At 50.2% G+C, this 15,898-nt stretch overlaps 1 protein-coding gene and 1 non-coding gene across 3 annotated transcripts in view; one reads left to right on the forward strand and one right to left on the reverse strand.

The window, feature by feature from the left end:
- The first annotated feature begins 594 nt into the window (after positions 1-594).
- Positions 595-666, forward strand: TRNAG-UCC. Its single transcript has one exon. It is a non-coding gene; the product is annotated as a tRNA-Gly (tRNA).
- A 1,028-nt stretch (positions 667-1,694) lies between these two features.
- Positions 1,695-15,898, reverse strand: part of DNAJA3 (DnaJ heat shock protein family (Hsp40) member A3) — a 30,567-nt gene continuing 16,363 nt past the window's right edge. The window contains exons 7-12 of one of the 2 annotated variants that reach the window (XM_039239321.1): positions 14,922-14,986; positions 12,902-13,030; positions 12,261-12,376; positions 9,972-10,069; positions 3,572-3,688; positions 1,695-2,911 (exon numbers count right to left, since the gene is read on the reverse strand). In XM_039239321.1, the coding sequence (XP_039095252.1) occupies positions 3,585-3,688; positions 9,972-10,069; positions 12,261-12,376; positions 12,902-13,030; positions 14,922-14,986 (512 nt within the window). In that variant the 3' untranslated portion in view covers positions 1,695-2,911; positions 3,572-3,584. The remainder of the gene's footprint in view (positions 2,912-3,571; positions 3,689-9,971; positions 10,070-12,260; positions 12,377-12,901; positions 13,031-14,921; positions 14,987-15,898) is intronic. The other variant, XM_039239322.1, reaches the window with a different exon arrangement.

The raw sequence follows: 15,898 nt of genomic DNA on the forward strand, positions 1-15,898 counted from the left end.
ATGGGCTCCAGGGAGGCAGGAGACGAGAGTGAGAGGTGGGCAGCCCTTGGACACAGGGTAGCCAAGAAGCTTGTGGGATTGGAGAGGATTCTTGTCTTTGAGGGGGGTTTTCATGACAGGGAAGGCAGAGTTCAAGTCCACCTAAACCCAGAGACCTGAGGAGGAGGAGAATGGCCCAGGTCAGAAAGAGATCAGAGACCCACTGGTGTGATAGAGCCAAGGTCTGGTGCCCAGGTCTTAATTATCCACACGTGACCGTGCCTTCCCCCATCCATCCTCCCTACCCACCTACCTTTCCACTCCTCTCAATCCCCAAAGGCTCAGGGACCCAGTTACTTTTTTATATTTTTGAGGGCCTCAGCCTCAACTCCAAGGCTGCAAGCTCTTCTGGAAGCAAACGCCTCCTGTAGGAAGAAGCCAAATCCAAGCCTTGAGTGGGACTTGATTGGACAGGCATTGCACTGCCCCCTTCTGGCCAACAGGGGAAGGACGCCCTGGGGCAGCAGGGGTGGGGTCTCGCCAGCAAGAAAACCACCTTCCTCTTTCAAAGTCTTCCTCCAGACTTGTGCTTTCAAAGGACAGGACATGAGAGCAGCGTTGGTGGTATTGTGGTGAGCATAGCTGCCTTCCAAGCAGTTGACCCGGGTTCGATTCCCGGCCAACGCAGCTGGCCACACTTTGGGCGCCTGGGTGGCTTAGTCGGTTAAGCGTCTGACTTTCACTTGGGTCATGATCTCGCGGTTCGTGGGTTCGAGCCCCGCGTCGGGCTCTGTGCTGACTGCCAGCTCAGAGCCTGGAGCCAGTTTCAGAGTTTGTGTCTCCCTCTGTCTCTGACCCTCCCCTGCTCACACTGTCTCTCTCTCCTAGAAATAAATAAAAAATATTAAAAAAAAAAATCCATCACTCATTAAAAAAACAAACAAACAAACAAAGGACAGGACATGAATGGGACTTGGCTGGACTTCTTCAGGAACAAAACTTAAAATGTCACGAGACTGCCCAGGTCCCCATGGCTGTACCCGGGATCTAGGACTGTGCCCAGCTCATTCTGGCGAATGGAGAGTGTCTGATGCTGGCATGAAGTCACCATGGAGCCTCTTTGTGCCCACGAGGTCTTCCCCAACCTCTTCACCCAGCACTTCACAGGAAGTGCTCTCACAGCCTGAAACCCTGGGATGGGTCTGAGCTATGTGCTTAGGGCCATTCCAGCTGTGTAGCCATCAGGGTTTCTGTGGGTCAGCCTCTGCTTCGAGCCCAGACCAGTTAAACTACAATGAGCAAAAACTTTAATGCAAAAAAAGTATCAACATTCCTCTGAAAATAATGCAGGAGGGGAAAAAAAATCTAGTGAGGAAGACAGTGACATGCAGGGACCTAAGCAGGCCAACACTGCACATCTTCTCGTGGGCCCCCAAAGAAAAAGTTACACGCTGAGAATTCTAGAACATTCAATCAAATCAGCACAGTCTCATGGCAAACTCCCCGCACTGGGACCCTTGGAGGATCAGCACTCGTCAGAGCACCATGCGACCGTCAGTGCGTGTGTGCTCTCACATGGACCGGGGACCGGGGCAGCCCCAGGAAGGCCAGTGGTGATGTGGGATGGCTCGCATGCATAGATGAACATCAGCAATCCCACTGCTGAGCCCCCTGTGAAAAGTGGTTTGAACTCTTTGAAAGAAGAAATGACCACATTTATGCTTTAAATATCTTTTTGCAGTAATCTTATTTACATGGATACAGAATCATTTTACATTCTTAGATCACAGTAATAGATGCTTTATTTTAGTAAATTATGATGTAAAACAAAAAGGAAACCATTCGTGAGTCTTCTCTATTAGCCTGTCTTACCAGTGGGAGGATCTGGAAGGATGTGGAGCCCGTACGCGTTACAGGCTGAGACTGGGGACAGTGTGTTTTACTCTGGCTGGAGAGTGAAACCTTCAACCTCTCAGACTGGGCTTTCCTTTTCTGAGCAAACATTTATACAGATGACAGCAGTTCTCAGCACTGAGTAATTCACACAGACTTCTGAAAACAGATGTCAGCAGTATGAGTGCTAAGAACCAAGCCTCTGGCAGACAGATGGGCAGGGCCCTGGGGTGACAGGCCGTTAGTTGGCCCTGGGCTATAGCTGTGACCAACGGGTTGAGCAGAAGGGCAGGAGTCCCCCTTAACGCCTGGCTCAGGACAACAGAACTCAACAGTCAGGAACGAGAGGCCACCCCACATGGGGTGGAAGGAGGGACTACCCGTCCTGATAAAGATCTCGGCCCATATGGTCAGGAATGGCATCTCCGGGGAGCCCCTTGGTACATGCCTTCCCAGGCCCCCCAGGGGCCTACGTACCAGCTGCTTGGGATCTTTGGGACGTGAAACAAACTCCAACAAGAGCACAGGGTGTCCTGGCTGAGGGGCAGAGGTGTGAAAGCCCCAGGTTCCTCAAAAAGACAACCTGGCAGGAAAGACTCATTCCAGAACCTCCCGGAGGTTTGCTGAGAGGAAAATTAATCACTTCATGACTTGGTGCAGCTTAAGGCTTCATTTTTAAGCTGTAAGCATGGCCTTTAATCCTTTAACTAATATCTCCACCACTTCTGATTCCAAATTAGAGTTTTAGCTCTGCCAGAAATGTCCAGTTGTTTTACTTTGCCTGAGCTAGAAGAGGCCAAGTTACCTACCCATGGACAGGAAACTTCTAGATCCCTTATGGGCACCATGCCCTACTGCCCAGGGGCTGTCCCCTGTGACCAGTCCATGGAGAGGTTTGTCGTCATGTGATTCTGCCGTTGCAAGGTGGTCCGGAGCCTCCGTAGGCAGGGACGTGGTGTTGCTGTTCCGGAATCCTTCCAGCGCCCTGGCCACAAAGATGGGCTGCTGCTCCCAGCCTAGTTCCCAGTGGACCGTTTTCCTGAGCCAAGACACAAATGGTTACGTTTCACTAGCATCACAGGAGGAAGATGCCTTGCGGGTGAGCTTCTGTCATCTCTGGGAAGGAGCTGCACCAGAAGTCCCAGCCACCAGGGACCAGAACAAGAGCAGAGCGAGTCCCGAAACCCCACAGTGAGCGAGCACGACTCCCGGCAGCCCCCCGAGGTTTACGGAGCCCTGCGCCTCCCAGGCAGGGTAGATGACTTGCCAGGAGGTTGGGGGGAGTCTGAATTCTAGGCCTGGCTCTGCTGTGACTCACCCTCTGTGACCGTGGGCAGCTTGGTTCCCACCACTGTGGGACACAGAACTGCTGGAAGCTGGTGGAAGGAGGGCTGTGAGGCAGCCCCCGCCCCCGCCCCGGTGCAACCTCTCCAGGAAGTGGACACGGCAGAAGGGCAGCCGTTGCAGTCTGGTTCCACCCGGCACTGCTGGCCAATGCCGCCACCCTGCCTGGACTCGGGCCTCTCCACAGGCCAGGAGGCCTGGCTCTGAGTGGAGCCAGGTATGCCATACCTAGACTGGCACCTCTTCCAAGCCTGGGAGCAGGTAGATGGGGGTATGATCTTGGTTAAGGTGAGGGAAAACAGGGATTAGTTCACAGAGGGAAACAAAGGGGGAAGAAACCTCAGGGTTTTCCTACCTCGGCTGGGATATCAGGAGGTAAACATTTTCTTAAGTTTGGAAAGGAATCCCTCCTTGTCCTCCCCAGCCTCAGGCCTAGCCTTGCCTCCTGCGGAGCTATCCATGGTCCTGCCACCTGGGCACAAACAGCAGAAAGAACTGGGGTCAAGGGCGCCACCTCCAGGAGTCCCATCCCTGGCCCCGCCTGCCCACACCTGGCCACCCAGGCAGGGACTTGCCACTCAAGAAGCCACCAAGTACCACCCCGAGAGGGGAGGGCGCAGCTCCCAGGTTGGCCAGGGCAGCCTCGCCTGTTAGATGACTGAAGCAAAAGGGCCACTCTGTGCTTTAGTGTATCCCAACTGCTCCTCGAGTCACTGACCCACAACAGGGAAACAAGACAGAGAGAAGGACAATGACCAGCTAACTCCACGTGAACAACTGTAACAACTGCCAAGTGCCATATGCTTTCCAGGTCAGACCACGCAGATCCCATGGGAGCTCATTCAATCCGTTACACACAAATTTCACAGATTGAAAACCAAAACAACAACAAAACCCACAAATGCACAGAGAGATTAGATAGTTTGCCCAAGGTCTCAGAGCCAGTAGATGGTGGGGAGAACAGAGTTCAAACTTAAGTAGTCAGGGCCAGAGCCCAAGCTCTTAACAACCATGTCATTGATTATACACAGGTAAAGAACATGTGCCAAGACCAAGTGACCAGCTTCCATGCTCCATATGTGCACACCCAGCGTCTCTGGGACACCTAGGGAGGGTACTCGCTGCCTCGTGGAATCCCACAATATGTGCACTTTTTTGTAACAAGAGCCGTGGGGCGCCCTATATATATATGGGCAAACTCCTGATCAAGGGCATGTGACTCTAAATGCTCCAGAAAAAGGGAAGCTGCTTGGCTGTTTCTTCAGGGCCCAAAGCTGAGACTACGGAGGTCAACTCTGCTGCATAAATTCGTCCTTTTCAAGATCTGCCACTAGGCAGGCAGGACCAGCTTCTGCCATGAGCCACTGTACTCAGCATTTTGGTCACAGGGCGCGTTTCTAACACGCTAGGTTGTGTATGCCAAGTATAGTGCATAGCACAGTGAAAAAGGGTCACGGTTCCCAAGATCTCAATCTAAGATGCTATCATCAGAGGAGGGCGCCGGGGGTGCTCAGTCAGTGAAGCGTCCAACTTCGGCTCGGGTCATGGTCTCGCGGTTCGTGAGTTTAAGCCCCACATCAGGCTCTGTGCTGAGAGCCTGGAGCCTCCTTGGGATTGCGTGTCTCCCCCTCTCTCTGTTTCTCTCCTGTTCACACTCTGTCTCTCTCAAACACAAATAAGCATTTTTTTATAAATTAAAAAAAAAAAAAATGCCTTCATCAGTGAGAGGCCCAAAGCTCTGGGCACCAGAACCCGAGCAGGGGTGGGTGGGGTCACCCTGGGTACAGACCCCTGGACAGTCCCGTGGACCTGGCATACTCTTAGAGCTCAGAAACATCTTGAGATAGAGCAGTGGCCCCAAACAAGGACGTGCTAACCAAGGTCTGAGCTAAAGTCAAGGTGGCTGGGTGATCCCCAACTCCCAGGGTTCACCAGCGGGGGATCTGGGCACTGCAGAGTCAGCACAGCAGACCCCCGTGAGAGGTGCCCACCGCCACAGGTTGCAAAGCCATGTGTGCCTTCCCTTAGTCCTCCATGTCCCCCGTTCTGACATAATGGCTTAAGTAACAAAGAGCCTCCTCACACAAAGCAACCTGCAAACGAAATTTCCCATCATTCCTGGGCCTCCTGGGACACAGGAGAGGCAAGTACTGACTGAATTCCATTGCATCCTTGCTCTGGGGATGGCAGACTTTTGTGAGTGTGCATGCGTCTGAGCTTTTAACACATGCCAAGTACCATGTCAAACGCTTTACCTACGTGATCTCATTTAATCCTCTAAGAACCCTATGAAATACAGGCTGCTATCATTTCCAACTTACAGGTGATAAGGCTGAGGGCTAGAGAGCTGAAGTAATTTGCCCAAGCCTCTATAGCTAATAACAGCAGAGCGGGGCCTTGCCTCATCTGACATCTGAAATAAAGCTGTCAACTACCAGTCACAACGGGGCACAGAAACACTCTGACTGCCATCACCCTCCTCCCCCAACTCTGCTGTCCTCGTCACCCGGAAGGTGGGAAACAGTGATGCCCATGACCACAGGTATTTGAGCCACAATGGCCAAAGGCCCCAGAATAAACACCCAGTCAACAGATTAATGATTCACAACAACAAAATAAGACAACAAAACACAGACACACCCAGACCACCTCCTACCACCAGGAACTTGGTCTTATCTCTATTTTATTTAAAAAAAAAATTTTTTTTTACATTTATTTTTAATGTTTTGTTTATTTCTGAAAGAGAGAGAGAGAGAGAGAGAGAGAAGCGTGAGCAGGGAAGGGTCACAGAGAGAGGGAGACAGAATCCGAAGCAGGCTCCAGGCTCTGAACAAGCTGTCAGCACAGAGCCCAATACGGGGTTCGAACCCATGAACTGTGAGATCATGACCTGAGCCGAAGTCAGACACTTAACCGACTGAGCCACCCAGGTTCCCCTACATTTACTTATTTTTGAGATACAGAGTGAGACAGAGTGCAAGCAGAGGAGGGGCAGAGAGAGAGGGAGATACAGAATCTGAAGCAGGCTCCAGGCTCCGAGCAAACATTCAGCACAGAGCCCGATGCGGGGCTCGAATCCACAGACCGTAAGATCATGACATGAGCAGAAGTTGGACGCTTAACTGACTAAGCCACCCAGATGCCCCTTATCTTTATTTTAAATTTGGATAAAAGGACTCCTTCAGGAATAAGGTTTACTGGCAGGGACATCAAAGGCTATAAGCACTAAATCTAAAATTCTGAACCAGGAATAAACTACGCACATAGATGATAAAGTCTATAAATACATTGTTTTTCTAGCCTAGGGCTGGAGGAGGGACCGGTCCTTACAGATGTCCTGGACACTCAGGTGCCTTCTGGTCTCAGGACAGGATATAAACAAGGGTGCTTGGCATCCCAAGCTTATTTAAATACAGCCAGCATGTGACTTGTGCCTTTAGAATAAAGAAGAAATGCCCACTCCAGCTGAATGAGCACTACACGACCATTTCTAGTCTACACCTTCAGAAGGTGACCACAGTCAGAAAGGCTGCTCAGTTAACACAGAGGGCCAGCCCGAGGCCACAGGTCTCTTCTTTCCTGCAAAGAGCTCGTACTCCCATCCCTCAGAGCACCTCCCAGCCGACGGAGAGAAAAATGAGTACAAATAAACTCCACCAACATTTCCTGTGAGCCCTGTGCCAGGCGCCATGCAAGGTGCTGGGGATTCGAAGGAGAAGCATGACAGCTTAACAGGCAGGGATTCCAACTTAAGAGCTTCCTGATAGCTGTTTACATGGTGATCCCAGGGGAAAAGTCCCAGGAATATGGGCCACGTTTCTGGGCCAAAATGTTTTTTCCATCTGCACAAACTCCAAGTGTTATGAGAAGGGTCCAGCATGTATCTGGGTCTTAAGGCTTGCTGTCTTCTCCCGTTATCTATAAACTGGATGAAGGCAGGGCTCTCTCTGTGCATCACTTCCTGGCATGTAAAAATGCTACAGGAACATATGTTTGAAGAAACAGGCCGAGAGGATTCCAGGAGCTGAGGACTGGGGTGCCCTAGAGGGGGAGGGGCAGGCCTATACTCACAGCCTGACTCCCCGAGCCGTCTACATGCATGGGCTGAGCCAGCAAAGTACCTCTCGTTCTACTAAAACTTTGTCTTTTCCTTCATCTTCCTCCTGCCACCACCCTGTGTAAAGGTCAACACTGCCAACTATGTCAGAGAGGAGAAACGGCAGGTGGGATTCCCAAATAAGGAGCTCAGGAACTGGTTTCTACACTTCCAGGTACACATATGTTTGTGTTGTCACCAAGAGGACCCAGAAACACAAACAATGAGCCACACGATCTTTAACTCAGTCTCGCAGTAACAGTTTCCCGACTCCCTGTGTCTTTTTGCTCAGCCCTGAGGACTAAGAGTCCCTAAGCACACGGTGTCTTTCTGATTCATGGTCTGGAGAAGAAGCAAGGGTCAGCTGTTAAGGTTTTCAACAGCTGTATTAGGGACCAAAAATAAGCAAGGGATATTAAATCCCTCAAACATTTTGGGTCAGTTTCCTATTAACTGTATTCCAAATGCCCTTCAGGTGCCCTTTCCCCTAATGAAAACACAGATGCCCAGGAATCAGTTTTCTACCTGATGGCTCTTGTCAGTTTCTGAGGGCTCCCTGACTCATGAGTATTTGCAGGCTGTTAAAAAGTGATCTGAGTGACACTTTATCCCACGAAGTAATGATACCTGAACATAACTGCTTCTAATATAACTTCAGCTTAAGTTTTGTTAAATGCTTGAAATAAGAGATTCAGACTCTACTTAAATAAATACAACCCACTGTTAGTGAAGTGTCAGGAAATGGGAATTATAAATACTGTCACATGTTCACATGCAGATGGCAAAAGTAGCTGCCTTCACAGTATAATGAAATTTAACCATGTCTGGGCAGGATTCTTTGAAGCCAATTCTAAGATTCTTAAATGCTATTTAAAAAATTATGTCTGGGGCACTTGGGTGGTCAGTAGGTTAAGTGACTTTGGCTCAGGTCACGATCTGGCAGTTTTTGAGTTCAAGACCCGCATCGGGCTCTGGGCTGATGGGTCAGAGCATGGAGCCTGCTTCGGATTCTAGGTCTCCTCCTCTCTCTGCCCCTCCCCCGCGCTCTCTCAAAAATAAATACATTAAAAAAATTATGTCTGGGAGCCAAATCTCCCACTAGAACACAACTCTGAAATGACAATGAAAGTGAGTAGGGAAAAAATAATTCGGCAAACCTACTGCACTTTACAAACAACTTTTCAGAAATGCACTCAATGCATGCATCAAAGGTAAACTATACTCAACAAAATTATGTCAATAAAAATTTAAAAGGAAGAAGTGGCAAAGTGTCTGGCACACCAGAGGTTCCCAATAAATCCAGGCTGGATGAGGGCAGAGTGAACTAGCTACGAGGACAAGGAACCATGGACATCACGAGGGTTCAAAGGGCACTCCTAAGCTGTTTGATCAATTCCCAATTCAAGCCACCAAAAAAGAGTTTTAAAACACACCAACGTTCTAATATAGTGAACAAGGCCCGCATCATCACCCAGGGCTCACAGGGCCGACCTCAAGCACCCCCGCAGCTGGGAGAGGAGGAAAATCTCCCATGCCAGGTGACTGGGAACATTCGCAATTCAGGAAGACGCTGGAGCAGCACAACTACAATTACGTGCAACAGCTATTTCCACTTTTCAGTGCAAGTGCTATAACAAGAATGTAAGAAAAAGCTAGGTACCAAACCATTCCATGTTTGGTCAGGCTCTAGACAGGCTTTGTGGGGGCTGCTTTGTCACAGATGACTTGGCCCCTGGATGCCACAGGAGCCCAGCAAAGTTCATGCAAAGGCAGTTGCTGCTGGGACCTCCAGCTCTGGGCTCCAAGACCAAGCCCTCCCTCTCCACTGAAACCCACCCCCAGCTGCCATCACCTGCTCCGAGTGACCACATACTCTCTGTTGCCGTCCAGGCTCTGAGGACACGGGAGGGGCACCCAGGACCCACACAAGCAGAATGATGTAATGAGGAGGAAACCTGTGCAGCTGAGGCCAGTTCATCACACAGCCCGCCCTGACCTTGGCTAGAGTCCCCACCAGCGGAGGACCAGCATCTCCTCTGCAGGGCCCCCACTTCCCACGGGAAGAGGCGGTTAGGCCAAGGCAGCCATCACCGAAGCCTCTGCTTGCCGGCATTTCGGTATTAAATAGCTAGTATTTAAAAACACTCTACAGATAGAGCCTGGCATCTGAGCTCAGGGAAAATGCGGCATCTGTTCACTGCCAGACGAAATCAAAGTTAGACATGCTGTGAACAGGCAGGTTTGTGGTCACGGGACTGCTTTCTTTTACGGCTGCGGTAGCTGTTGTTTACAGGACACTCTGAAATCTTGGGGAGGCGTTCTGGGTCAGGATTGCATAAAGCCTTCCAATACGCCTTCTCCTTAAGCTGTAACGAGGAGTCTCACATAGGGATGTGCTCAAGGTCACAGGGCGAGTGGCAGAACCACGGATAGAACTCAGAAGAACAGCTCTCGCAGACACACGGCTGCCCTCCAGCAGGAGGCGAGCAGGCACTCTCTCACCTCCGCACACACGGGGCAAGTCCGAGCGGCCAGCACGAGGCCGCTCCTGGCTCACAGCGCCCCTCTGTCATGCTCCCCACAAGGGCAGACCCCAACGTGCTTCTGAACCGTGCACCCCCCAAGGACTGAGAGGCCTTCCGCGTGGTTGCCGCCTTACCAGCGCTTGTACTGGTGACGCCATTCACTGTCCCCTCCACCTCAGTCTCATCCTCAGCGTAGCTCAGCATCAGGCTCTGCTGCCGACTTGTCAGTCTCCTGTGCACCAAACACAGAGAGTGTTTCCTCTGAGCAGCCCTTTAAATGATGAGCTCGGCCAGTTTCCACGTGAGCATGTGGGAAACGTGGGGACACAACAAGGCAGGAGCCCCCACCCTGACCCCAAGAGCAGCACCCTCAAAGCTTCAATGAAGAAAACCTGAATTACACTGATCATGTTGAACACTGCATAACGTACCAAACTGTTGAATCGTTATGCTGTACACGTGAAACTAATGCAACACTGTATGTCAATTATACTTTGATAATAAAAATTTTTAATTTTTTAAGTATTTATTTTGAGAGAAAGTACACATGTACATGCATGTACAGAAAGACAGAGAGAGAATCCCACACTGTCAGCACAGAACCTGATGAGGGGCTCAATCTCATGAATCATGAGATCATGACCTGAGCCAAAATCAAGAGCTGGATGGTCAACTGACTGAGCCCCCCAGGCACTGTGATTAAAAAAAAAAAAAAAAAAAAAAAAAATTTTTTTAAAAGAAGAAGAAAACCTTCTAAAATACCTTAAGTTGTTTTTAAACACCTGCCATGTCAATGAGAAAGAATGAAATCTGGCCATTTGTAGCAAGGTGGATGGAACTCGAGGGTGTTAGCAGTAAAGTAAGTCAGGCAGAGGACAGATACTGTATATTTTCACTCATAAGTGGAGCAGGAGAAACTTAATGGAGGACCATGGGAGAGGAGAAGGGGGAAAAAATTAGTTGGGGAGAGGGAGGGAGGCAAACCATGAGGGACTCTTGAATACGGAGAACAAATTGAGGGCTGTTCGGGGTGGGAGAGAGGGGGGTGATGAGCATGGAGGAGGGCACTCGTTGGGAAGAGCACTGGGTGTTATACAGAAGCCAACTTGACAATAAACCATAGAAGCAAAAATATATATCAAAAAATAAATAAATAGATAAATAACACCTGCCATGTTACTAAATAGTTTACTTTAAAAAGCGAGGGGGGAGGGGGCTCTTATAAGTGTTTTATGTAGAAAGTTAACTAATTAAAAGGAGCACCAGGGGACACCTAAGTGGTTCAACAGGTTAAGTGTCCGATTTCGGTTCAAGTCATTTGACCTCACAGCTCATAGGTCTGAGACCTATGTCAGGCTCTCTGCTGTCAGCGCAAGCCCATTTCAGATCCTCTGTCCGCCTCTCTCTGCCCCTGCCCTTCTCATTCTCTCTCTCTCAAAATAAAAATTTTTTAATTAAAAAAAAGGAGTGCCAGGGTCACCTGGGTGGCTCAGTCAGTTAAGCATCCAACTTCGGCTCAGGTCATGAGCTCACAGTTCTTGAGTTCGAGCCCAGCATAGAATTCTGTGCTGGCAGCTCAGAGCCTGGAGCCTGCTTCCGATTCTGTGTCTCCCTCTCTCTCTGCCTCTCTCCCACTTGTGCTCTACCTCTCACTGTCTCTCAAATATAAATAAACCTAAAAAAATTTCTTTTTAAAAAAAAAAGGAGTGCAAGGGGGCGCCTGGATTGCTCAGTTGGTTAAGCGTCCAACTTTGGCTCAGGTCATTATCTCATGGTTTGTGGGTTCAAGCCCCGCGTCGGGCTGTGCTGACAGCTCAGAGCCTGGAGCCTGTCTTTGGATTCTGTGTCTCCCTCTCTCTCTGACCCTCCCCTGTTCACGCTGTCTCTATCTCTCTCTCAGAAATTAATAAAAAAAAAATTTTTAAACAATAAAAAAATAAAAATGAAAAAGGAGTGCCAGAAAGCTTCCCCGTCCCCAGTGGAGTCAGTCATGCCTGTCCCAGATCCCACAGCACTCCACTCAAAACCTTTCTCCCAAAGGACACAGACGGCATGCGCCATGATCCAGTGACAGATCTGCCTCTCCCACCAGACACCCAGTGCCCTGAGGGCAGTAATGATAAAATCAACAATAGCAGCTATGGTTAATGTTCCTTATGTATTACTCAATTTTCCAGCAACTAATGAAGTCAACTTTTTATGATGCCTACTTTGCAGATGGAGAACTTGGGCAGGACACACCTGACTGTAAGAGAGAAATAACCTGCATGAGCCTCAGTGCTTACAGCAGCAGAGCCACAGCGGGCCAGGCAGTCTGGATCAGCCTAAGGCCTGGCAGGTAAAAAGCCCTCAAAACTGGGTCCTGCTGGGTGAGGAAAATGCAGAGATCGGGCGGACCTCACCATGGTTACGTGGGCACGCACTTTGGAACTCTTATCTTGATGTGAATGTAGTGATCTCCATAGCCGTAGCTGTTAATCCGGGGGATGCCTTTCCCACTCATCCGAATCTTCTGGTCTGTCTGAATCCCGGGGGGGATCTAACAAGAAAGGAAATCTGTGGTTTTCCTTGGCCTCCAGTTGCTCACATGGAAACATTTCAGTGCACAGGCTTACTCCTTGGAAAGAACTCCCATTCAGGTTTCTAGACAACCACATGGAAACTGGTAACCCGGGGTCCGCCTGGAGCAGAGCCCAGGACAAGCACGTGGGAGCAGGCAGTTCGGGCAGCCCACAAGGAGGAAGGAGGGAGCACGGAGAGCGCGACCTGGGAGGGCGCAAAGCCAACACAGGCGCACAGGGCTGGGGCTGCTCCCTGATGCCAGCAGAGACGCGGATGCGACCCAGGGCCTGCCTTCACTGGTGATTCCTTCATCAGGGTCTACAGTCTGTGATTCACACCCAGGGAGTGGCCTAACGTTCCTCTGCCTCCCCCAGACCTCATCGCTGAGTCTCCCACATGCCGCTCATTCACAGGTTCTAGCCACTTCTCAGCCGGTTCAGAGAGAGGGAAAAAAAAAGGGCAATGAAGGACAAGAGTGGCAACCACGTCCTAAGCCTCTTACCGTCACGTTAATGGTCTCATACAGGCCTTGCGCTCTGGCTGTCCCCCCAAGAAGAGCCTGAGCTATGGAAATGAAGAGGTCGGAGTGGATGTCTGCACCGTCCCTCCGAAACACGGGGCTTTTCTGCACCTGTGGTCCAAGCAGGAGAGATGTGGTCACGTGTGGAGAAGTCCTCCTCGAGACTACACAACAGACCCTGTCTCAGCAGCCTGGGCACAGGTCCCGGCGAGCCCTACACTGCTTCTGTGCTGATAAGCACAGTACTGAGGGAGAGCAGATACTTTTGCCAAAGCAGAACATGACCCCAGGCTCTGGGAGTTACAGGGCAGATTCATTTCTACATAGCAACGCGCGAGTGTCAGTCTCAGATCAAGCCGTTCCAATGGACAAATAAGAAAGTAAAACTGGCTTTTTGAACATTAAAAAAAAGAGATCTTACTCTACTGGAAGGTATAAGGAAACACAGTATTTTCCAAACAGTCATCCTGTACAAACAACCTTCAAGACAGACGGGCGGCACTGGAATGATTCTGACACACAGGCTCTACTATCTGGGGCCTCAAAGACACTTCTTGCCTTGCAGGGATTTCCCCTCTCTCTGTTCTGGTCTGTCACTAGGTGGGAGCAGGGTCTGAAACCCCCACCAAGCCCACTGTAAAGCCTGGCTTATAGCCGGCTGCCTTTGTCTTTGATTTCTCATCTAGCACTTCACGCTTTATGGTATTTTTACCTACCTGTGTTTTAGATTACAAATATTTCATACACATATGAACAGGCAAAGTAGGGGTGCCTGGATGGCTCAGTACATTAAGCATCAGACTTTAGCTCAGGTCATTATCTCTCAGTTTGTGGGTTCGAGCCCCGCATCGGGCTCTGTGCTGATAGCTCATAGCTTGGAGCCTGACTGGGATTCTGTGTCTCCCTCTCTCTCTGACCCTCCTCCGCTCGTACTCTGTCTCTCTCTCTCTCAAAAATAAATAAAACATTAAAAAAATGTTTTTGAAGAGGCAAAGTAAATCACATCACACACACAGAGCATGCACAACCCAGACAAGGTAATAAAACATCACGATGCAGTGAAGCCCCCCGCTCCTCCCCCTCTAGGTGGGCCCACGCTGAATGCAGTAATTGTCATTCCTAAATATGTATGTGTCCCCAGATAATATGCAGCACCCAGTGATGTGCTTTCAAACTGTTCATAGACAGTCTCCCACCCTGTGCCTGCTTGCAATCTGCTTTCTTTCCCTCACTGGTAACTGAGAAGTCTCAGTTGTGCTGAGCATATGGCTCTGGCTGCTGTGAGGCACTGTGGCCACAGCACGGTTCTCTCAGCCACTCTCTTATCTGAGGGCAGCAGGCTGTCATCAGTGTCTTGCTAATATGAGTGAAGGTGTTTTGCACAGAGCCCGTGCCTTCCCCTGTGGCACTAACACGGCTTTCCTGGGGCACTGGCGGAACTGTGGGGAAAGGAACTCTATCTCCCTTATCATCTCCCGTCTCAGAACAGGTCCCCTCTGCACACAGGATGTAAAACTGCACCTTCGGTCCTTACCATCCCCACTAACAATTTGATACATAAACTTAAAATCACAAGGAAGGGCGCCTGGGTGGTTCAGTCGGTTGAGCATCCGACTCTTGGTTTCGGCTCAGGTCATGATCTCATGGCTTCATGGGTTTGAGTCCTGCATCGGGCCCTGCGCTAGCAGCACAGAGCCTGCTTGGGATTCTCTCCCTCTCTCTCTGCCCCTCTCCCACCTGTGCTGTCTCTCTCAAAATAAATAAACTTTATAAAAAAAAATCACAAGGAGATGCGTTCCATATTTTTATGTGCCCTGTGTTTTCCAACTTGTAAACATCTTGAGGAAACTCTGTTCTGTCCAAACCCAGCACAAAGGCTTGAAGTGATACAGGTCTCACAACCCCACCGAAGTGGCCACGGCTCCCTTGAACAGCTCCCATGAGCTCCCACCTCCCCCCAAGAGGGCAGGGGCCTGAGAAGCTGTGCGAGCAGAGCACCCACCCTGAACGTGATGAAAATTTCTCTTTTTCCTACAGGCATCCGCACCGTCTGGCCATCCTCGACTCCTGTAAGGACAAGAGTTCAAAGGGAACATTTACTTGGGGGCCTCCCAAGGGGTTTACTGCCCTAGACTGCCTCACTTGTTCCCGTCAGTGAGGAACAACACAAGTATCCGCAATACATCCAACGAGCATAACTTCTCAAAGGTGCAAGCACAGCAACGGATAACCAAACAAGAGCACCTTCAATCTGTTTATCCAAGTTCCCTGGACACCTGCTCTGACCAGCTCTGTGTCGTGTCAGTGAGTTCAGGGTCTAGTAGGGGAGACAGCTATCGCCCAGATAACAACACTAACAAATGTGTCATTGCAGACAGAAACACATTCTTAGAAGGAAGGACAAAGGACATCTAAGGAACAGGGAGAGTTCCAGAAGTTGCCGTAGGGAAGCAACACTCAAGCTAGGAGCTCTGAGAGAAGAGGTAACCCACTAAGAAAAGAAGGTGCAAGCGAGCTTCAGACACAGGGAGTGACGTATGCCATGGCTCCGTCCGGAGAGGCATTACAGCCCGTTCGAGGCCCTGCATGAACATCAGGAAGGCTGCAGGGCAGACTACAGGAGGGAAGGCTGCAGAGGCCACAAGGGGCTGAGGCAGGTGGCAATTCTTGCCCCAGGAGTCACTGCACAGTCTTGAGGGCAAGGTGACATGATCAGACTGCCCTGCACAAAGTCCACCCCGGGAGCAAGAGCCAGCTGGCGAGAGCAGTCACGGGCTGCCCTGGGGGCTGGGAGGAAGGGGTAGTGGTGCAGACAGGGCTGGCCACGGGGACAATGCTGGCCTCGTCGAACGAAGGTGGTGAAGGAGCATCACACGGGAGCAGAGCGGGCGCATCAGGTACTTTCTGCCCAATGTGGCACGCAAGGGTAGATTTTAAGGACAACTAGTATAAAGAGGAAAATGCAAGGAGATTCTAGTT

This window comes from Hyaena hyaena, unplaced genomic scaffold, assembly GCF_003009895.1.
Source record: "Hyaena hyaena isolate Hyena2069 unplaced genomic scaffold, ASM300989v1 scaffold_155, whole genome shotgun sequence".
Classification (NCBI taxonomy): domain Eukaryota; kingdom Metazoa; phylum Chordata; class Mammalia; order Carnivora; family Hyaenidae; genus Hyaena; species Hyaena hyaena.